The sequence below is a fragment of the Delphinapterus leucas genome, chromosome 2 (assembly GCF_059928025.1).
Source record: "Delphinapterus leucas isolate spDelLeu-1000000601 "Yukka" chromosome 2, BTC_Dleu_Yukka2, whole genome shotgun sequence".
NCBI lineage: Eukaryota > Metazoa > Chordata > Mammalia > Artiodactyla > Monodontidae > Delphinapterus > Delphinapterus leucas.
In genome coordinates this window covers 60843803-60867636 of record NC_143130.1, presented here as the reverse complement: position 1 = coordinate 60867636, position 23834 = coordinate 60843803, and the positions used below count along the sequence as shown (strand labels likewise).

General features: G+C 52.3%; 1 protein-coding gene across 1 annotated transcript in view; it reads right to left on the bottom strand.

The window, feature by feature from the left end:
* The window catches only part of ADAMTS7 (ADAM metallopeptidase with thrombospondin type 1 motif 7), a 57336-nt gene that overhangs the window by 7576 nt on the left and 25926 nt on the right, over positions 1–23834 (bottom strand). Inside the window, exons 9-18 of the mRNA XM_089906930.1 lie at positions 9066–9210; positions 8385–8477; positions 7858–8003; positions 6334–6503; positions 5949–6082; positions 4848–4968; positions 3374–3618; positions 2950–3091; positions 660–786; positions 20–233 (exon numbers count right to left, since the gene is read on the bottom strand). Coding sequence (XP_089763056.1) covers positions 20–233; positions 660–786; positions 2950–3091; positions 3374–3618; positions 4848–4968; positions 5949–6082; positions 6334–6503; positions 7858–8003; positions 8385–8477; positions 9066–9210 — 1537 coding nt within the window. The remainder of the gene's footprint in view (positions 1–19; positions 234–659; positions 787–2949; positions 3092–3373; positions 3619–4847; positions 4969–5948; positions 6083–6333; positions 6504–7857; positions 8004–8384; positions 8478–9065; positions 9211–23834) is intronic.

The window sequence follows — 23834 nt, the reverse complement described above, 5'->3', positions numbered from 1 at the left end:
CTCCCATCGTGCTGCTCACCTCAGACCAGTTCCCCACAGCCCAGGTGGCCGGACAGGGCACATCGCGGTTGCAGGGGGTTTCGGCAGGGGGCCGGGGCAGGTGTTCACAGGCAGGTGGCTCCAGGGCGCTCTGCTCATCCAGCCCCACGCTGTGGATGCAGAGCACGGCCCGGCGGGAGAGCCCCCCAGGCCCGCAGGAGCTGGAGCACAGCTGCCACTCACCTGCCCACCACCTGTGGGGGGGCACAGGGGTAGCATCAGCGTGCAGCCACCTGGACTCCCAGGCACTCAGGGTTCAGGGAGGGTCGGGCCTAAGCCCAGGGGACGAGTTCCCAGAGCTCCAAGCCTGGGATGGCCCCCTGGCCCCCAAAGCCCAGTGACCGGGCACAGTCCCCTTTGCTCCTGCCACCTTCACCCCTGGGGGACCTGGGCAAGACTCAAGGCCCGTGTTCACATCCAGGGACCCAAGCACGCGCGATCAGGCATGTCCCTGGCTGATGCTGGCTATTGAGGGGGAACCCAGGCCCAGGCTGAGGTCGCGGGCAACCAGGGGCTGGGGCTTCAGCCTTGGGAAGGAAGGCTAAGAGCCCAGCTCCCTCTGCTCCTCCCAGGGGCGCCCTGATGAGGGACACTGGGAATCAGGCGCCTGGTGGGCTCACCGGGCGGGGCAGGGCTCCTCGCTGCACTTCCTCTGACGGTCATCGGGCCGGCCCAGGGGCTCACAGTGCCTCTCGTCCACGGGCCCCGCCTGCCGCTCCATGCAGCGCACGCTCTGCCTCTGCATCCCTGGGAGGCCATGGGGGCTCAGCCTGGGCCTGGCGCTCAGGGCGCCCCCTGCCTGAGCCACGCTGCACCCAGAGACACAGCTCTACCCCACTCTGCTCAGATCCCTTCCAGAACAGGCCCCACTGCCCCCTCCTCACTGTCCTCCAGGCCATCACCCCCACCCCTAGGGAGGAAGCAGGTGTGCAGGCTCAGTGGGCAGGGGCTCTGGCCCCACAGCTTCCTAGCTGGGAGGCCTGGGCAGCTCACTCGGCCCCTCTGAACCTCACTGTCTTCATCTGTTAGTGGGAGTAACGATAACACCTGCCTTGAAGGTCAGGTGTGAGGATAACGTGCTCACGGACGTGCAGGCTCAGCCCATGCCTGGCGCATGGTAAGAGCGCAACCAGTGCCAAATCCAACCACGGCCCAGCGCCATCTCTAGTGTCTACACTCCTCCCAACAGGATCAGTGCCCAGAAATTCTGGAGAAGAAATCCGTCAGACCTCCCAGTCAGGCATTCCTCTCCAGCTCACAGCCCTCCCCACCCCCTGCCCCGGAACTCGTCCTGTCCTTCACTCCCCCTGCCATTGCCGCTCTCTATGCCCTTGCAGAGCCCTGCTCTTCCCTTTCCACACGCACCCCACACCGCCCGCTGAGGCCCAGAGGCAGGACCAACTCCAACGGGCTCTGCCTTCACCCTGCTGCCCCTATGGCACAGAAGGGGGACTCACCCCTGCCCTGAGCCTCCAGTCTTCCCTCCACCCGCCTCCTTCCTTCCTAATAGAACGCAGGGTTTGTTCAAGGTAACAATGGGACCTGCTGAAAACGCTCCCCACTGTAGTTCCCATGCAGCTAGGGGGTCTGGGACACAGTCGTGCCAGGGGGAAAAAGACACAAGTCCTTCCCGAGAGTCAGCCCTTTGCCCCTTCTTCTTCTTGCCAGCAAGAAGCCTGGGCAAAGGGTGCCATCTTGTGACACACATGAGGGGAAGGTGGGGCTGAGAGTGGTCCCTAAAAACATGGCAGGCCATCCAGCCAGCTTGGACTATGCACCCTCCCTGGGGGTTCTTACTGCTGAAGACAAGTAAACCCTTATCGGCTCCAGCTACCACTCATCAGGATCCTGCCACTTGCCACTCAACACATTCCTATTCTGTCCACGTGGGAAGCCACGGATTTGCTGAAAGACAATTTCCCAGTGTCTGGTTCATCGAATATATTTGTTTTCACATTTGTAAATTTAACTGATACGGGGTAGGATGCCTTTACTAGCTTTTGAAGATTCCCGCCCAGCTTTAGTGGGTCAGTGTTCATTTGTCATCATAATAGCATTTCAAGGAATGTTCAAATGTCTCTGTCCCAGATTCCTGATACTGAGACCCCTGGACACCAAGGGGGAGGGGGAGGGGAAGGGAGACTGAAGAAGCCACGGGGGAGGGGGGGGTGAGAGTTAGTCAAATTGTTACACATTTTATAAAGAGTTTAAAGGAATAAGTAAATGTGGTGAATAGGCCATTGGGCTATGAGGCTCAGAGTTTGGGTGGGGAGATCCTTGTCACGTCCCAGCTCCCTCCTCCCTGCCCCTGTCCTACTCCATCCTCCTCCCCCTCCTTCTTTCTCTCCCCTGCCCCTCCTCCTTCTCTCCCTTCCCCCTCCCCCTTCTCACTGGGGAAGCCCTCCTGGGCCAGCAGCCCAGGAGTGTCAGGCTCTGGGCCTCCCAGGAAGGGTGGGAGGGCACCGAGGAGGAGGGGGGCCCGGGGAAGCCTGTCTGTGGCCGGAGCTAGAGGAGAGGAAGGAGCTTATCCTGACGGAGATGCAGGTAAGGCTCTGGGAGGATGAAGGGGTCAGATCCCAGGTATGGGGCAGAACCACGGGCACAGGACCTGCCAGAGCTGAGCAGTGAGAAGAGGGAGAGGCAGCTGGTGCCTCTCTGGGGGAGACACACTGAGCGCTCGCCAGGCACCACATGCTGTGCCTGCCTCACCTTGTTTACTCTCCCAGTGGACCTATGAGATGGGGCCAATGCTAGCCCCATTATATAGATGGGGGAACTGAGGCCCAGAAGCAGCATTCCAAGTTCATAGCAGCCCAGCAAATAAGCAATGAGCCAGAGGTTAGAGCCACGCATCAGTGCCCAGAGACAAAGGCCCTGCTGGGCAGTAGCTGTGCCCACTGCTCTCCTCACCTGTGCCACAGGTGACTGTGCACTTGGTCCAGGGCCCATAGTGCCAGGAGAACTCAGGCGGCTGGATCTGGCTATGGCCATCCGCCTCCCTGTGGATGATGTACTCGTAGCGCACCCCAGGGTTGCTCTCCTGGAACAGGAGCTGGGGCAGGCAGAGGGGGGCGCCCCGTGAGCATGAGGTGTCCTCTCCCTCTGCCCAGACCTGCCACCCATCCTAAAGGAGCCAACCTCAGCCACCTCTGGGACCTGGGGCTATACCATGGAGCCATTCTAGAGATGGGGAAACCGAGGCAGAGGCCCCAGCAGTAGGGCCAGGCCCGGAGCCGGGCTCTGTGACTGCCCCAGGGCTCGCTCCTGCCACGCGGCTGGGAGCCACGGATCCCACCTCTGCTCCTCCCCAGCCTGGGCCCCAGGAGGCAGTCACCTGGATCCAGATAGGCTCGTCGGTGGGACCCGGGGACGTGAGGTTCTCCCAGTTGCCTGTGCGCGCATATGTGAAGGTGGTCCCCGCCACCTGGTAGTCCCCGTTCCACTGGATGGTCCACCCACCGTTGAGGAAGTACTTATCCGGGTCCTCGCTGCGTAGGGCCAGGAAGTTGGCGGCCTCGGCCACCTCCTCGATGCGGATCTCGCGAGCACCGGCTGGGATCAGCCCCACGTCCACATACCCTGTTGGCCAGGGATTGTGCACAGGTGGTGAAAAGAGGTAAGAGGGTTAGCTGTTGCCTGCCCTCACCTCTCCTTCCACTTGCCCCTGCCTGCCGATGCCAAAGATTGCATCGTTAACTTAAGATTCTGGGTTCCCCACTTAGATCTGTCCCAGATCACCAAAGCCTCAGAAGGGCTCAAATCCTAACCCCTGACCCATGCCCCACCACCCTTCTCTGGGAAACCTTAGCTGGTCTCCCTGTCACAGGGCTGGGCCTCTCCCCTATACCTGGGGCCAGCATGACCTTTCTAAAAACCCCAATTGACTGGGCCTTTCCCCTGGGATATCCTCCTCATACCTATACAGCCTGCTTTTGCTCCTTCACTAAGCAGTGCCCATCGCGCGCCTGGCGTTACCCTGAGGACTCTACGGGTGTAACAACCCTATGACATAGGTGCTACTGTTATCCCCATTTTACACGTGAGGGCACTGAGGCACAGAGAGGTTACATAACTTGCACCAGGGTTCTGCTGGGATGTGACTCAAGCTCTGAGGTCTGAGCTTTAACCACCACGCTGGACTGCATCTCTGGGGCTGAAATCTAAGCTTCTTGGTCTAGCATTCAAAGCCTTATGGCATCCCCGCCTTTCTTACAGATAGGTCCCCAGACAGAGCACGCTCTTTCTTGCCTCCAGGCTTTGTTGGGCACAAGCTCTTTCCTCCACGTGTAATGCTTTTCCCCATCTCGTCTGAGTCTTTTATGATTCAGCTCAACTTCCACTTCCTACAGGAAGTCTTCCCTGACCTCTCCATGTCAGGACCTTCTTCCTCAGGGCTCTCACAGCCCTCTGGGCCTCCCTCCACTGCATCTGTCACACTAAAAGGTGAGACTGTAAGCTCTTCACCTCTGTGTCTCCCTCACCCAGCACACAGTTGGCACTTAAGCAATGGATGCAAAACAGGCCCTGAGGCGAGTGAGTGGAGCTGGGGGGTCTCTAAAGCTTCATAAGGCCACTCATAAGCCTGATAAGCCCAGGCTGGGGTCCCTGGGGCAGGAGGACTCCCTGTGAAGGCAGGTCTCTGCACTTGGGCCTGGGTGCCCTGACCCCTGCCAGGATCCTAGACCCAGCAAGGCAGCTTCTCTGCTTCCCATCTCTGGCCATGGGGGCCGTGGGCAGGGCTCAAGGGAGACAAGGAAGGGTCACCAGGTCAAGAGTGCCCTGCCCCCCACCAGTGGTCCCACCCATACCCAGGCCCTCAGCCTCCTCGAAGGTCCCGCTCACGGTGTGACAGGTGGAGCCGTTGCCGTGGCACACGCCGCAGCGGTCCTCGATGGCACCCGAGTCAATCTCGAAGTCGCAGCCCACATTCTGCAACACATGGGGAGGGGAGACCCCTGGTGCTGGGCCCCTGGCGGCAAGCCCTCTCTGGCACCAGCCTCGGGGGCCTGCCAGGGTGGGGAGGAGAGAGCTCGGAGCAGGGAGCGGAGGCCCCACCACAGCTGTGCCCTCTGACCCCACATAAACCCCTCGACCTCTCTGAGCCTCAGCTTCCTCAGATGTGAAACAGGGAGAACCACCTGCACCGTGAAGGTGTGCTGTGAGATCGCATGAGACAAGAGACGGGAGAAGCTTTGTAAAAGGCCACAGCAGGCAGGGGGAGCTGGCACACCCGCGCTCCTGACCAGCGTGGACAGGAATTTCCCCGAAACAGGAATCAGTGTTCCCTGCTGGTCCTTCCCAGAGCCCAGGCCTCTACGCCCAGGGGCTTCCCTTCCCCGGAGCAGGGGAAAGAAAGTGCCGAGGACACGGGCAGGGGGAGTGGCACTGATACTGCTGGAAGTAAGTCTAAGTATTGTCAGCAAACACTGACGCTTTCTCTGCCAGGCCCTGAGGCCTGCACGGCCCTGCAATGCCCTGTTAAATGACTGCATTTAACCCTGTGACGTGGCTACATGGACGGACAGTCCCCTTTCTATTATCACAGAGGAAACCACTGCTGGGGGTCATCCAGCCAGCAGGAGGTCGAGCTACCACCTGAGCTCTGGTTTCCGGGCCGAGGCTGGGCCGGTACGAAAGCCAGCATTCAGAAGCCATGGCGGGCAGGCCGTGGTGCAGAGGCAGAGCCTGGGGGTGAGGCCCGATGATATGGGGGCTCCAGTCCCAGGAGGAGTGGGGAGGCTTTGCTGAGAGGCGATGTCAGACCATCAAAGGGCTTCACTGGCAGAGCGGGGAAGCCCAATGGTACAGCCTGGGGAGGGTGGCCAGAGGGAAGCAGGAGGAAGCCAGAGGAGACCTGCCAGGGGGTTGGGGAGGGCAGTGCTGGAGACTCTCTTCCTAGCTGGGCACACCTTGCAGATGCCGTTGATGCAGAGGTCACGGCTGGCCTGGCCCTGGTAGCAGGGGGTGCCATCGACCACAGCGTCCCGCAGCTTCTCAGCAAAGTACTCATTCGAGGGCCGGCAGTGCAGCTCGCAGGGGTTCACTGGGGGCCCAAGCAGAGGAGCCGTGAGGGACAACCAGGGCAGGGCAGGAGTCACGGAGGCCACCGGGAAGACCGCCTCCACGACACCCATCGTGGAGGGCTGGGGGGCTCCACTGGGCTGGTAGTATCTGTCCACGGGAGCCAGGAGGAACCAGCAGCCCCCGCAGACAGTGCCTGTATCACTGGGCAACCTTGGCCCTTGGATCTCTGCCCTTCCAGGCCTCAGTGTCCCTGTGGGCAATAGGACTCACCGTCATTGACCACGGGCACCCACGTGTGCAGCTGGCCCTTGTAGAGCATAGCGTCAAAGTGACTGCACTGGACTTGGCGGAAAGAGGGGCGGCCGGCGGGGCAGGCCTGCAGGTTGCACAGGCGAAAGCGCTTCCGTTCACCCACGCAGTATTTGCCCTTGTATTTGGGCCTGTGGGGAGAGTGGGGTGAGGGGCAGTGAGTGCCGACTGCACACCCGGATCCAGAAGTGGGCCCTCGGAGCGAGCGGCTCCTCCTGCACCCCTAACACCCAGAGATTCCCGCCGTCCACCTCCGTTCACGCTGCTCTCCCTGTGGGTCGCCCACACTCTGGTCCAGACACAGGCTCCCTGTTTGAAAGCATTTCAGGGGAGGTGGCAGCAGGAAGCCTGGGCTCTGCCCCTAACCTGCCGTGTGACCTTGGCCAAGTCTCTGGACCCCTCTGGGCCTCAGTATCCTCATCTATAAAATGGGACTGGGGCTGCCTCTGCAGGGGGTTGTTCAGAGGCTGGGCCAAGCTGCAGACAGGACTGGCTGAAGGGGCCACTCCAAGTCTCCAGCCCGTGGGACCCAGAGTCCTGACAGCCCATGTGTCAGCAGATGTGTTCCTGGTGGCAGCACCCCAGCCAGGTCAAAAGGAAGCCCCCTTGGCCCTGGCCCAGCTGAGAGGTATGCCCCCAGCATAGAGCCTGAACCCTAACCCCACCCCGACTGCCCCCAACCCAGCTCAGGCCTAGAGGCCTGGAGGCAGGGTGGGGTATAAGCACGGGGCCCTAGAAGGACCTGGCTCTGAATCCCATGCCCACCCTGGGGCAGCCTAGTGAAGTGGGTTCATCCAAAGGCGCCGGGCAGCCCCTCAGTCTACAGTACAGCTGGCCTCTCTGCATCTCCCTGAATCTTCACCTCACCACTCTTAGATGGGGCAACTGAGGCCCAGAGAGATGAAGTCACTCACCCCAGGTCACACAGCACCCCTCCCAGGCTGACCAATTCTCCCAGCTGTCCCCAGTCTCATCTTGGACCCACTTGTACCTCAAATGCCACTAAGTGGCTCTATTTACTGAGCGCTTACCACGAACTAGCCGCAGGGCTTTACCTGCATGTATCCTCTACCAGGTGGGCACTGCCGCTGCCCCATCATATACTTTCTCTGGAAACTGAGGCCCAGAGAAGGGGTGGAGAGGGAATTTGAACCCTGGTGTATCTAAGGTTCAGGGTCTAAGCTCTTAGCCACTGTCCTCCCTGCTGCCCTCCCACCAGCTGCTGTTTTGTTGTGTCTGATGAGCCCCTCCAGTGTCTGGGCCTTGGTGTTTCCCTCTCTGCAACGGGGTCAGCAGTGGCGACTCAATCAGCCTCCGGGGCACTCCTAGAAGTGACCCGAGGTGGCTCTGGACACTCCAGGCTTGGCCTCCATGCGGATACTTCTGCGAGTGGGAGGCTGGGACAGAGCCAGTGTCCCTGCAATCGCCGACTCTGCTCAGGGCGCCCCATCCCACCTGCCCCGGGAGCCCTGGCCCCGCACTCACGCAGGCTGTGTGCACTGCCGCTCGGCACTCTGCACGCCCACGCCACAGCTCCGGGAGCAGACGGACCAGGCGCTCCAGCCAGACCAGCCGCCGTCCACGGCCTCGGGCCGGAAGCCCATGGGAACGCACTCCCCATTCAGACACCACTACCGAGACAGACAGAGGTAGAGCAAGCCCACTCCAAGCTCCTCACCCTAGTGAGAACAAGGTGGGTGGAAGGCCTGGAAAGGCCCAGAGGGGAAGGACCTAAGGGCTGGGGGAGGCCCCCTTCCAGTCGCCCAACACCTGGGCCCCATGGTGGAGCCGAGCAAGGAATAAAATAAGAGTCCACATGCTGACTCTTCTGAGCTGAAGGCACTTTGGAGAATTGCCCAGTCAAGCTCTGCCCCAAAGCCTCCATTCTGCAGGTGGGGACTTGGGCCAGAGAGGGCTGGGGTTCTGCTAAGGGCATGAGTGACCCCAGAGCACGGACACAGCAGGGAGTCTCACCTCTCACCCCCTCCGCAGCTGGACTGGCGAACCCCTACCTTGCTCTCTCCACACCTGGTACCATCCACAGCTGCATCCAGCTTGGAGTGACAGGTGGTCCCCACGGAGCACCAGAGCGTGTGGCAGACATTCTGCAAGGAGGAGGACAAGGGCCATACCCTCACCTCCTCCTCGGCGCCACCACCTGCCCTGCCCCCTCACCACCCCCACGAGTCCCCTGGGAATCCCTCCTTGGGGCTGGCACATGGTGTGGGTCTATAGCTGGAACCCCTCTTGTCTTCCCGGACCACGTGGTGTGGGGGGTCCTGGGCTGGAGCCCCAGGTTCGGGTTTGTGGCTCAGGGCAGTCCCCAGCTCACCCACACCTCTCCCAGCCCCAGCCTACCCGTCTGGAAACACCCTGGTTAGAAGCTGCAGGGTCTCTGACATGCCCATGGCCATCACTTTGGGCGATCTTCCCCAGGACCCCGCAGGAGAGGTTTTATTTTACCTCTTATGATCCAGCTCCAGCAGGTGAGGGCCTTGCCCAAAGTCCCATGGTTGGTAAATGGTCCACCCAGAATGCAGACCTGGGTCTATGGCCGCCCAACCCTAGGCCTCTCTCACAGGCCACTTTATGTCTCGTGGGCATCACGTGCGGGCCGAGCCCAGGCTGGGTGGGGTCTGCAGGCTGCTGAGGGCTGCCCTCCTCCCCCGTGTCCACACAGGCCCCACACTCACGTCCATGTCATCGCAGAAGGCAGAGTAGGCCCCATACTGGAGGCGACACTGGTGGCCCACGTCATAGAGGACGCCAGGTGGTATCGAAGGGAAGTCGATGACATCCTTGGTGGGAGAGTCATCCAGGCAGAGGCCCCACCCACGGCTGCAGAGATGGGACAGGAGTATGAAGTGAGGGGCCACCTGTCCTCTGGGGCAGAGGGGTCAGCCTGAGAGACCCATCAGGGAGGCCGCACCAGACCAGTTGTGCAGGGAAGGTGGGAAGGGGCTTAAAGCCCTAAACTTACAGGAAAACTCCAGCCTCCTTGCTCACCTATCCTATTCTTTGACCTAAGCTAGCATGAAAGACCCTCCCAGCCACTCCCATCCATCTCCAGGGCACTCCAGCTGGCTAATTAATCCCCGCTCCCCAGTGCCAGGCCTCTCCACAAACTATTCCTTCCACCCACGACACTCTCCCCACTCCTCCACTGGTGAAGCCTCTTTCCCCAAGATCCAGCCGAAAGGCCCTGCCCTCTGAAGCCTCCTGGACCACTAAGCCTGCTCGGAGCTCCTGCAGCCTCCACCCCTCAGTCCACGATCTGCAGAGCATCACATCACAGCTGATACAACAGCAGGCCTCTGATGGCCCCGCCCTGGGCTGAGACCTAGGGTCATCTGTGGGAGGACCAAGGCCTGAAGGCTGACCCCTGTCCGGCCGCCAACCTGGGAGAGAGCCCAGTGTCTGCCAGCCTGTGTCACTCCCTTATTTACTCCTGTCCATCTCCTGCCAGGACTCCCTGGCAGCGGCAGGAGGGAGGCAGGACCTGTGGGACTTGGGATCCCAGGCTAAGCAGGGTAGGGGGAGGCAGAAACCCCCCAGTTTTCCAGTCTGGGAGGCTTGAGGGTGGCTGGTGCCAGGTCAGGGAGCCAGGATGAGCAAAGGGTCCTGGTTAGGACTGAGGGAGGCACAGGCAAGAAAGGCAGAGGTGATGGATGCTGGGGTCTGGCCAGGAGGGAAGGAGGAGACAATACGGGCCACGGAGAGGCCGAGAAATAGGCCAGTTTGTAGGCCCGTGTGAGGAAAGGCTGGGGGCAGTCAGCCACTGGGATCTGGGAGTCCAAATTTCAGAGGCAGAGGTCTGGGAGCTGCGAGCGCAGGCCAGGGTGGGTGGTCCATGTGGTCTCTCAAGTCCCCTGGCTGGTGGCAGGGCCCGGGCTCCACCAGAGCTTCAGGGAACAAAGCCTCAGTGACCAGACGCCTGCTGAGGACCCTGGGGGCCCCTCCCCACCCAGAATCACCTGGCCCACTTGTGTTAGCTAGAAATGGACCCTGTAAAATGGGCATCGGGCGTATGAGCAGGTGTGGGACCCAGCCGTCTGTCCCGGATTGTCGCAGGCCAGGCTGGCCCTGGGTGCTGAGCGGGCGCTCTCTCATCCACCACTCACAACCCCTCAAGCAGAAAACTCTACCACCATCTCCTTCCACTTTCAGGGCCCAGGGCAGTGCGTCACTTGCCCTGGGTCACGTGGGAGGGCAGTGATGGTCAGGATGTGATGCCAGGCCAGGCTGCCAACACCCACGTGTCCACTTGCTAGGCTGCCCTTGATGCAGAGCTCCTCCCATCCGATCGTGAGCCCGCCTCAAACACTTCACTCCAAACAGAAGTTCTAAATCACGGCAGCTGAGGCCTGGCAGGGAGAAAGGAGTCTTCTGATTGCTGGCTTCAGCCTGGGGGCTCCCTGGGCCTGCACCCTGGGGCAGAGCATCGGCTGAGACGGGGAGGAAGGGGGTGAAGGGTCAACCTGGCCCCAGGGCTCCTCCTTTTCGCCTGGCAGGACACAACTCAAGATGTAGCTGGGGGGTTCACCCACTCCTCTGACTCAGACCCAGCCAGGGAGCTCCTCTGACTGGGGTCCAACGTGCCTCAGCCCCACACCAACAGGTCCCAGGCCACATCCAGCCCTTCAGTTTTCCGGCCAGGACCCGGTGCTGACATGCCACGAATCAAGCTTCTGTGGCCTGCTGCTGGGCAGCCAGGGCGACCACAACCTCTCAGGGCCATCCTATATGTGTGTGCGAGGTTGGGGGGCCTGAAGGGTCCTCGTAGGACCCACCACCAGAATCAGAGCCACATTCAGGCCCAGATGCTGACTGGAAACCCCAATTCTGCCCTGCTACAGATGCTGTGTGGTCTTGGGCCATCCCTTACCCTCTCTGGGCCTCCACGTCCTCATCTACAAGAGGCTGAGGCAGCCTACGGGATCCCAAGCAACAGAGGTATAAATAGCAGCATCTACTTGGGAAAAGTCACACGGGCGGCCGGCAGCCGGCCCTTCCGTCCTCTGGTTGGCTTACTGCCAGGCTCCCCGTGCTGCTGACATACGTCAGCCCTTCCCCTCGGGGCCCCTCCTCGCTCTAATTATAGTGGGCTGGGCAACCCCACATGGGGTCAGAGCAGACAGAGGGTGGCTCCAGTCGGAAGTGTCACTCCCACCTCAAGGGCTGCAAAGAGCTGCCCATCATCTGGGAGAAGCCTGTGTGCCCCCTCCCCTCGCCACCCCTGGGGGCCTAGTCATGGAGTGGCCAGATGGTGGGGGCAAGGGCCCGACACACGATCAGGCCCACCTCTCTCCTTCCAGAAATCCTGGCTGCGAAGGCATGAGAGAACAGGGCCTCCCCTCTCTGGCCCCAGGTCCAAGTAGTAGCTCAAGAAACGAGAGGTCCCTTATGAAACAGCAGGGTCCCTTAAAGCAGCTCTCAGCCTAAAAAGGCTCTTCAAGTTCTTCAGGCTGACGTCTTGGACTGGCCAACGACCGCAGGCCCCAGAAGCTTTCCTCCAGCCCCACCACCACCTCTTGAAGATTCTCCATCCCACCCCACGCTCCCACACTGCCAGCCCTGGACCATGCTGTGCACCCCACCTAGAGCACCCTTCTTCCTCAGGGTGCTGCGTCAGTCCTTAGAGGGCAGCTCCGCAGCTCCTTCTCAGAGGTGACGTCCCTGCCCCTCTTCTCCAGGTTCCTACAAACCCCACAGGCCTGTCTGCCACAGTGCTAATTACCCGGAATTGTCACATGTTTGCGCCCCCCAGATGGTGAGGGTCTTGAGGACAGGGACACTACCTCCTCTACCACTGTCCCCCTGAGCACAGTTTGAGACCAAGTGGGATTCGCCAGTGTCTGGGTCTGTGTGGCCTAATAAACATCTACTTGCGGGGAGCCGAGGAGTGTCACATCCAGTGGGGAATGGGGGGTGGTCTGAGTGCCTCTAAGACACCCTCAAGCCCTGGAAACACTGCCTGACTCCACCTGGCGCCTTCCTTCTGTGAATCTTGCTCATTCTGGCCTCCATCCTGTCTAGGTGGGACCTGTCCTGTCTTCTGTCCCACCCCCAGCAAGGAGACAGAGGGCGGAGGGGCTAGAGGACAGGTTGGTGCCACATTCTCCGTCTGAGCACCCCCTCCCGCGCCTGTCCTGGGCCTCATGATCCGCTCCTGCCTGACCCTCCAGGATGGAGAGGTGAGAGTGCGACCGCCCTTGGGGAGATGAACTTCTCCCCCCTCCCCAGCTCCCCTCCATCTGCCGCGCCTGTATCTCTCTTTCCGCCTGTATCTCTCTTTCCGCCTCCTTCCAGCTGTTCTCAGTGCCAAGGCTCCGGGAGGCCCTGGCTGGCTCAGGGTTTCGCCCTCTCCTCCCACCCTCACCCCAGGCCCCAAGCCAAGTCCCTCACGCATTCCAGCAGCTGAATGAAGACAGAGACATATCTGTCTGTCTGTCTGTCCTGACAGAAGTCAGGCTGGGTGGCACCCTGGGTGGGGGCAGCTGGGAAAAGCCCTCAGGGTACTGCAGGGGCGGCTACTCTTCTGATTTCCCAGCCCTTCTCTCACTCTTGACTCCTATGTCGGGAGGTGACAGACCTTTGGGATGGTTTTCTACCCAGCTTTCCCTGCGCGGGCCACTTCTCTGCTTCAGCTCCTTATCACTTATCACTTGGTAACAGTGACAACAGTCAGCAGGCATTGAATGCTAACCATGTGGCCAGTGCTGTGCTACACACTTCACATGTGTGCTCACTGAATCCTCAGAGCAACCCAGGAGGCAGTCCCATCATTATCCCCAGTCTTTGAGGCTTAAGGCTAATGTAACTGTCTGCCAACACAGGTAGAAACCTGGCCCAGAGCCCAGGGTCTCAACATCAAACTCAACTCTTCTCTGCTTCTAGTCTCACTCCCCACCCAGTTACCCCTCTTCTATCAGAGGCCAGAGTCCTTGCTCTCACATCCATCATGAACCTGGCCCCAGTGAATGGACTTCTAGAAAAATACGCCTCATTGAACAGACACAGATTTATTTCCACTCCCTTCCAGAGCCCCGCTAAGATGATAGGAAAGGAATAAACAAGGCATAAATCCGCAAGGACAAAGGGCAAGAGAGAGGTGATGATGGCAGATGGAAGATGTCAGCAGAAGTTCTAGAAGCTGGAGAGCGGATGATGGAGTAGCAGCTGACTTACCACAGCAGTGAAGGCTGAGAGCCAGTCCTGCAGGGAGAAACTACCCAGAAGTGGGACACTGGAAGGGCTCAGGAATCAGGGTCCCAGGGGCCCCTGGAGGCCTGTGTGCCAGGAAGACTGAGGACAAGAGCCTGGCTGAAAGTCTGTAAGACCCACTAGATCCCCTTCCCAACCCCATGTAGCCAGGCGATGGCCACCTCCCTGCCTGGCAGAGGGCTGGGGTCACTCTCGGGGTGATCCAGGAGATCTGGTCCAGGAACACCAGGCACAGTGGAAGGCCTGAGGCAGAGGGACCTACAGAGAAAAGTCTACATGAAGAAGGCTGAGATAACCGCAAAGCTCCTTCCCCATTTGGATGCCAGAACGCTGTAGCCAGACTTACACCTTCCCAGGAAAAGACTAGAGAACGCCTCTCTGGGGCAACAATCACTCAGAAAAGTGACCCTAGATACTGACATTTAAAGATCTCCCAAAGAAACAGCCCCATCCCCACCAGTCCCTCAGAGGTGATGTGGAAAAGTGCAGCCCAGTCCACAGACCTCCCAACTCCAGCCCACTGCCTCCTTCCACGGAGGGAATACAGCCATGCCATCTTAAGAAAACCTATAACATGACAGAAAGATTTAAAAAAATAACTCAAAGGAAAGAAAGATATTGCAGGGAGCAAAAGAAAAAAAAATCCACATAAATAATAACCTCAGAAAGATAAGATACTCTACTCATGGAACTAGAAGAGGATAATAAAAAGGAGTATTTAGCGAATAAGAAAGTTCAGGAAAGTAGAAGTACAATAGGAAAAAAAATTTTAATGTAATAGAAGGGTTATAAGGTAAAGATAAGGATGTCTTCCAGTAAACAGAAAGAGATGAAAAAAAGTAAAAAAAAAAGTAAAAATAAGAAAGGGAGCGTATAGCTGAATATGAAGGGTTCCAGAAGGAGAAAATAAAAGCAAGACGACTATAAAATAAATAATAAGAACATTTCCAAGAACTGAAGGACATGAATTTTTGATGAAAAGGGACTACCAAGTGTCCTCCTAGAATAAAAGTAGACCAAGGCACATAATTGCAAAAGTTCAAATCACCAAGAGAAAAAAAAAAAAGAGAGGGAGACACAGACAGAATATTCTCTATATTAAGAGAGAGACAGAGAAAATCATAAAAGTTTCCAGACTTTTTAAAAGGTCACATACAAAGGTTTGGGAATTAGACTGGTATGAGACTTGTCAACAGCAGTGTTGGAAGCTAGAAGACAAAGGAAAGACACCTTTGAAATTCTGAGGGAGAAAGACTTCTAACTTAGAAGTTGCTATCAAATGATCAGTCAGGTATGAGGGAAGAATAAAGACAAGCAAACATTTTAAGACAAGCAAACCATTCACCTCCATACACCCCTTCTCAGAAGGCTACCTGAGAATATGCTCCACCAAAAAAAGAAGTAGACTCCTCTAAAAAAGGTAAGCAAGAGATCCAGGAAACAGAAAGACCATGCATGACAACTTTAGGGGAGCAACAGAAAGCACCCAGTTTAGGCTGGAGCAGAAGGACAAAGGGAAGTTTTGGGGGATGTCCAGGAAAGAAGGAAACTGTTAGATGATGGGGCAGGGATTGCCTTCTGGAAAACTGGATTAAGAGACATTTTGTAGAATTGTTGGAGGATACGGAAGACTTAGAGAAGCAAAGAAAACTAGGCAAATAAAAAAGTGGTTCTTAAAAAGAGAACATCATTTTGTTACAACGCTTGGTTCGGCATTATCGATACAACCCTAATGATGAAAACACTGAACATGGATTTAATCAAGATATGCTAACAGGGGCTTCCCTGGTGGCGCAGTGGTTGAGAGTCCGCCTGCCGATGCAGGGGACACGGGTTCGTGCCCCGGTCCGGGAAGATCCCACATGCCGCGGAGAGGCTGGGCCAGTGAGCCATGGCCGCTGAGCCTGCGCGTCCGGAGCCTGTGCTCCGCAATGGGAGAGCCCACAACAGTGAGAGGCCTGCGTACCGCAAAAAAAAAAAAAAAAAAAAAAAGATATGCTAACACGATATTGGGATGTGATGGCAGGGGCAAATGTGTGCAGGAAGTGACACAAGGAGGTTAAATCCCAACCTTCCATCGTACAAGTCATCTGATAATATCTAAATCGAAAAATCAAGAAACAGCACTCTAGGAAGGCTTTTTGGAAATATGAAAGTAAATAAGGTAAGAAAAAGCTAAAAAGGATGAAAGTTGAAAGTGGCTGCCCAAAGAATGGAGGGTGGGGAAGAGTGCAGCAGGTGATTTAAAGCTCTGCTACCGCCATCTCGAACTCTTAATGTTTCTGAACTTGTGTTCTGTTAAACGAGTTCTGATGGAACAAGAAGCATGTGCGTGAGCAGGGGAGCCATGCGACGTCTGTGTCCTCTGCTCCTTGCCACCTCATGAGCACAGCATCCCAGCGGACCCATGATGTGGAGGAATTCAGTGAGACTCTAAGCAAACGGAAGATAAGCATGCTGTGTCTAGGACAGCCCCAGAGGCCATACTTTGCACGACAACCAGAACTTGCTTCAAAGGCAGAAAGAAGGCAATGATGTTTTAAGAAACAGAAATGACCAGGGAACTCTATAATCTTTTGTTATTTGTGTTACTTCCTTGTATCAGCCAACTACTGCACTGAAAATGATGGGCTGGAAGGAAATGTAAAGATAGTTCCATTTCCTGTCAGTTCTTCCTCACTCATCAGTAAGCCAAGGCAGAGAGTATTGGGAGAATGTGTGCATGTTATGAAGTGAAATAAAACCAGTCAAATACTGGTGCAGTATGTCCACCGTTCTGGTAAATATGAGCTATGAAATACGAATTGCATCATTTTGGTGATTCCACATATGAGTTCAACGTGCCTATATTTGCATTTAAAAATTGGCACTGCATAAAGATGAATGGTAAAATTTACACTAATCATTTAGAAATAAAGACTAAAAAAAAACAATAAAAAAGATCAATAAGAGCTGGACCCTCACCCCACATAAGGAACAAGTTCGACGCCCCCCTCAGGGAGTGAGCAAGCAAGGGAACCTTTTGTTTGTTCGTGCTCCCCCCTGCTGCAGCAGAGGCCCCCATAAAGCCTTGCCTGAAAAAAAAAAAAAAAAAGAAAAGATAAACAAAACTGATAAACCTTTAGCCAGGCTCATCAAGAAAAAAAGAGAAAGGGCCAAAATCAGAAATGAAAAACAAGTTACAACTGACACCATGGAAATACAAAGGATCATAAGAGACTACTACGAACAATTATATGCCAATAAAATGAACAATCTAGAAGAAACAGACAAATTCCTAGAAATATATAATCTCCCAAGACTAAACCAGGAAGAAACTGAAAATAGGAACAGACCAATTACCAGTAATGACACTGAAGTAATTATAAAACAGAAACAAACAAAGAAACTCCCAACAAACAAAAGTCCAGGACCAGATGGCTTCACAGGTGAATTCCACCAAATATCTAGAGAAGAGTTAATACCTATTCTTCTCAAACTATTCCAAAAAATTTCAGAGGAAAGAACACTTCTGAACTCATTCTATGAAGCATCACCCAGATTCCAAAACCAGACAAAGATATCACGAAAAAAGAAAATTACACACCAATATCACTGATGAACATAGATGCAAAAATCTTCAACAAAAGATTCACAAACAAAATCCAACAATACACCATGATGTAGTGGGATTTATCCCAGGGATGCAAGGATGATTCAATATCTGTGAATCAATCAATGTGCTACACCATATTAACAAACTGAAGAATAAAAACCATATGATCACCTCAATAGATGCAAAAAAAGCTTTTGGCAAAATTCAACAACTATTTATAACAAAACCCCCCCAGAAAGTGGGAATAGAAGGAACATACCTCAACATAATAAAGGCCGAAAATGACAAACCCACTGCTAACATCATACACAATGGTGAAAAAACATCATACTCAATGGTGAAAAGCTGAATGCATTCCCTCCAGGATCAGGAACAAGACAAGGATGCCCATTCTCACCACTTTTATTCAACATAGTATTGGAAGTCCTAGCCACAGCAATCAGACAAGAAAAGGAATCCAAATTGAAAAGGAAGAAGTAAAACTGTCACTATTTTCAGATGACATGACACTATACATAGAAAAATCCTGAAGATGCCACCAAAAAACCACTAGAACTCATCAACGAATTTGGTAAAGTGGCAAGATACAAAATTTTTTTTTTAAATGAATTTATTTATTTATTTTTGGTTGTGTTGGTTCTTCGTTGCTGTGCACAGGCTTTCTCTAGTTGCGGCGAGCGGGGGCTACTCTTTGTTGCAGTGCGTGGGCTTCTCGCTGCAGTAGTTTCTCTTGTTGCAGAGCGCGGGTTCTAGGTGCGTGGGCTTCAGTAGTTGTGGCACGCGGGCTCTAGAGTGCAGACTCACTAGTTGTGGCGCACAGGCTTAGTTGCTCCATGGCATGTGGGATCTTCCCGGAGCAGGGCTCGAACCTGTGTCCCCTGCATTGCCAGGCAGATTCTTAACCACTGCGCCACCAGGGAAGTCCCGCAAGATACAAAATTAACATACAGAAATCTGCTGCATTTCTATACACTAACAGTGAATTATCAGAAAGAAAATTAAGGAAACAATCCAATTGACCATCGCATTGAAAAGAATAAAATACCTAGGAATGAACCTACCTAAGGAGGTAAAAGACCTGTACCCAGAAAACTGTAAGACACTGATGAAAGAAATTGAAGATGACATAAACAGATGGAAAGACACACCATGTTCATGGATTGGAAGAATCAATATTGTTAAAATGACCATACTACCCAAGGCAATCTACAGATTCAATGCAATCCCTACCAAAATACCAATGGCATTTTTCACAGAACTAGAATAATTTTAGAATCTGTATGGAAACACAAAGACCTCGAATAGCCAAAATAATCTTGAGAAAGAACAGAGCTGGAGATTTCATGCTCCCTAACTTCAGACTATACTACAAAGCTACAGTAATCAAAATAGTATGGTACCGGGAGAGGAATCAAGATGGCAGAGTAGAAGGATGTAAAACTCACCTCATCCCCCAAATACATCAAAAATACATCTACAAATGGAACAATTCTCACAGAATACCTACTAAACACTAGCAGAAGACCTCAAACACCTGAAAGGACAGGAAACACCTTCACATAACTGGGCAGGATGAAGGGGGGGGGGAAGGAAGCAGGATGGGACCTGCGCCCCTGGGAGAGAGAGGTAAAAGAGGAAAGGTTCCTGCACCCTGGGAAGCCCCCTCACTGGGAGATCAACTGAGACAGAAAGGGAGCTACAGAGGCTTGGAGAAGAGCAAAACAACTGGTTTGCGGCAGGCAGAACAGAGAGAGACCTGCACAGACAGTCCACGCCACCAACCTGCATGCTGCAGCCTGAGACAAGAATCTGCTGGCACAGGAGGGGTCTCAGTGCTGAAAATTGGGGTTTAGAGGCGACCTGGAGAGAGGACTGGTGTTGCCTGTGTGGAGACAGCCTGAAGGGGCTAGAATGTGGTATGGCTGCAACCAGGGCTGTTTGCAGAAGCAGCCCGGGCCTGCCATAGAAGCGATGCACCATTATTGAGTGGTGAGCAAAGGGAGGGGTGGGGCCGCAATAGCAGCCTCTTTCTCCATGCCCCAGCTGCCGCCTGGGTGGGCCCACACACCCCAGCCACGGCCTTGGTGGGCTCCCATGCCAGCCACTGCCTTGGCGGGCTCCAGGAGCAGGTGTCAGTGGGTTACCCATGTGCAGAGGTGGGGCTGAAATCACAACTGAGCCCCAGTGACTGCATGACTTATGAAGCAGGGCTGAAATCTTTCCCCAGCTGTGTGAACTGCAGATGTACACCTCTGCTGCCAGCTTTGTAAATTCAGCACCTGTGGGACATCCGAGCAGACAATGGGTGCTCCTGCGGCTGGGACAGGTCTGGCCTTAGGAGCTGTGGGCTTTGTGGGCACTTGCATGCAGGGGCTGGGCCAGGCCAGGATCTGAGCTGCCTCACTCCCACAGCAAGTCCAGGTGCATGACTACTGCAGTCCTGGGACCTGACTTCAGTGGATCTGCACTGATGGCCTTGTGAAAACAACGCCTGAGAAACACCAGGGTTTATTGATGTCATTCCCATATTTGAGGCGGGGCCAAGGGCAGTGCCAACAACAGTGGACTTTGTGATCTCACACAACAGGTGACACAACAGAGCATGCACACCAGTGGATGGCTCTGGCGGAGGAATACTCAGTGGGTCCTCTCCCAGTTCGAATGCTCCAGTCCTGCCTACCTTACACCTCAGCTCAGAAACGGATCTGCGGGCTTCTATTCCAACAACTAGGGAACAGTTAGACAAGGCAGCGACAACCACAGAGCAAAAAGGAAGGCCTTGCTCAACATCCAATGCAGGCTCTAGTCACACCTACTATCAAGGGGATAATGGCCAGCATACACTGAAGAAAGAGGTGGTGGGCATTCATACTAAAAACCGCCCTTGCACCAAAAACTTATTAAACCCACAGAGGCTACACAGGGCCACTCCCACACAAAAACAGCCCTTCAAGACCACAGTAGATAACTGTTTCTCCTAAACTCAGAGCAAGAGAAATATAAGTAAAATAAAGAAGCAGAGGAACCGCTCCCAATTAAAAGGTCAAGAGAATTGCCCTGAAAGAACAATGAAACAGATCTCTTCAGTCTAACAGACACCGAGTTCTGAAAATAAGAGACCTATGGGATAATGCCAATCTACGTATAATATGGCTCCCAGAAGGAGAAGAAAGAGAAAAGGGGATTGAAAATGTATTAAGAAATTATGGCTGAAAACTTCCCAAACCTAAAGAAGGAAGTAGATATCCAGGTACAGAAAGCACAGAGGGTTCCAAACAAGATGAACCCAAACAGACCCACACCAAGATATATTATAATTAAAATGGCAAAAGTTAAAGAGAGGATTCTAAAAGCATCAAGAGAAAAAGAGTTGGGGAGGGGGAAGGGTAAGCTGGGACAAAGTGAGAGAGTGGCATGGACATATATACACTACCAAACGTAAAAACGATAGCTAGTGGGAAGCAGCCGCATAGCACAGGGAGATCAGCTCAGTGCTTTGTGACCACCTAGAGGGATGGGATAGGGAGGGTGGGAGGGAGGGAGACGCAAAAGGGAAGAGATATGGGGATATATGTATAGCTGACTCACTTTGTTAAAAAGAAGAAACTAACACACCATTGTAAAGCAATTATACTCCAATAAAGATGTTAAAAAAAAAGAGTTAATTACAAAAGAACCCCCATAAGGTATCAGCTTATTTCTCTACAGAAACGTTGCAGGCCAGAAGAGAGTGGCAAGATATATTGGAAGTCCTGAAAGGGAAAAATCTGCAACCTAGTATACTCTACCCAGCAAAATTATCATTTTTAAAATTTTCAATTATCACAAGCAAAAACTAGAAGAATATAGCAATACTAAACCTATCATAAAGAAAATATTGAAAGGTCTTCTCTAAATAGAAAGAAGACTTCTAAGAAAGAGAAAATCACAATTAGAAAGTAAATCACTTAAATAAGTCAGTACATAGATTTAAAAAGAAATCAAAAAATTTCTGTGAAAGAGATGATAACCACAATTAACAATAAAAGGATGAACATGAAGATGTAAAAGAGGACATCAAAATCATAAAATGTGGGTGAGGAGAGTCAGAAAATGTAGGGTTTTTTCCTAGAATGTGTTTGAGCCTATATGACCACCAGTCTAAAACAAGTAGATATAGGAAGGGGATAACATACTTGAAGAACAGGGTGACCACAAATCAAAAACATACAACAGATTCACAAAAACCAAAAAGAAGTATAATACAAAAGAAAATCATCAAACCACAAAAGGAAAAACAAAAAGCAAAAGAAAGGGACAAAGAAGAAATATAAAATCAATGGAAAAACAAGGTTTAAAATGGCAATAAATACATATCTGTCAATAATTACCTTAAATGTCAATGGACTAAATGCTCCAATCAAAAGACACAGAGCAGCAGACTGGATTATAAAACAAGAGCCTACAATATGCTGCCTACAAGAGACCCACTTTAGGGCAAAGGACACACATAGATTGAAAGTGAGGGGATGGACAAAGATATTCCTTCATGCAAAAGGAAATGTCAAGAAAGTAGGGGTCACAACACTCATACCAGACAAAACAGACTTTAAAACAAAGGCTATAAACAAGACACATAAGCAACCTAAATGTCCATCGACAGATGAATGGATAAAGAAGACGTGGTGTGTGTGTGTATATATATATATCTGAATCACTTTGCTGTACACCTGAACTAACACATTGTAAATCAATTATAGTTCAGTAAAAAAATAAATATTAAAAAAAACAAAGGCTGTAAAGAAAGATGAAGAAGGACACTATATAATGATAAAAGGGTTAATACAAGGAGGTGATATTACACTTGCCAACATATATGCACCCAATACAGGAGTACCCAAATACATAAAACAAATACTAACAGACATAAAGGAAGAAATTGATGGGAACACAAGAATAGTAGGAGACCTTAACACCCCACTCACATCAATGGATAGATCTTCAAGATGGAAAATCAATAAGGCAACAGAGATTCTAAATGATACAACAGAACAGTTAGACTTAATTCATATTTTCAGGACATTATATCCAAAAAAAGCAGAATACACATTCTTTTCAAGTGCATATGGAACATTCTCTAGGACTGACCACATATTAGGGCACAAAACCATCCTCAAAACATTTAAGAGTATAGAAATTATTTCAAGCATCTTTTCTTACCACAACGGCATAAAACTAGAAATCAACCACAGAAAAAGAAACAAGAAAAAACAATTACAAAGGGCTTCCCTGGTGGCACAGTGGTTAAGAATACGCCTGCCAAAGCAGGGGACACGGGTTCGAGCCCTGCTCCAGGAAGATCCCACATGCTGCGGAGCAACTAAGCCCATGTGCCACAACTACTGAGCCTGCACTCTAGAGCCTGTGAGCCACAACTACTGAAGCCCGCGTGCCTAGAGCCTGTGCTCTGCAACAAGAGAAGCCACTGCAATGACAAGCCCACGTAGCGCAACAAAGAGTAACCTCGGCTCACCGCAACGAGAGAAACCCAGTGCAGCAATGAAGACCCAACACAGCCAAAAATAAATAAACTAATTAATTTTTTAAAAACACAATTACCTGGAGAATAAACAACTTGCTACTAAAAAAACCAATGGGTCAACAATGAAATCAAAGAAGAAATAAAAAAATTCCTTGAGGCAAATGACAATGAGAACACAACCATACAAAAATCTATGGGATGCAGCCAAAGCAATCCTTAGAGGGAAGTTCATAGCGATACAGGTCTTCTTTAAGAAACAAGAAAAATCTCAAATAAACAACTTAACCATCTAAAAGAATTAGGAAAAGAAGAACAAACAAAATCTAAAGTCAACAGAAGGAAGGAAATAATAAAGATCAGAGAGGAAATAAATAAAACAGATTTAAAAAATAATAGAAAAAAAATCAATAAAACCAAGATCTGGTTCTTTGAAAGGGTAAGCAAAATTGACAAACCTCTGGCCAGGCTCACCAAGAAGAAGAGAGAAGACCCAAATAAACAGAATAAGAAATGAAAGAGAAGAAATCACAACTGATACTGCAGAGATATAAAAAACCATGAGCGAATATGATGAACTATTATATGCCAACATATTCGACAACCTAGAAGAAATGGACAACTTTCTAGAAACATACAGCTCACCAAAACTAAATCAAGAAGAAATAGATAACTTGAACAGACCAATCCCTAGAAGTGAAATAGCATCTGTAATCTGGAATAAAAAAACCCCAAAAAACAAACAGAAAAAACTCCCTACAAACAAAAGCCCAGGACCAGATGGTTTCATAGGCAAATTCTACCAAACACACAAAGAAGAACTTATACCGATCCTTCTCAAACTCTTCCAAAAGACTGAAGAGGAAGAAAAACTCCCAAAGACATTCTATGAAGCCACCATCATCCTGATACCAAAACCAGACAAACACACTACCAAAAAAGAAAATTACAGGCCAGTATCTTTGATGAATATAGATGCAAAAATTCTCAACAAAATATTAGCAAACCAAAACCAACAACACATAAAAAATGCCATACACCAGAACCAAGTTGGATTCAACCCAGGGTCACAGTGATGTTTCAACATATGCAAATCAACCAATGTGATACACCACATCAACAAAA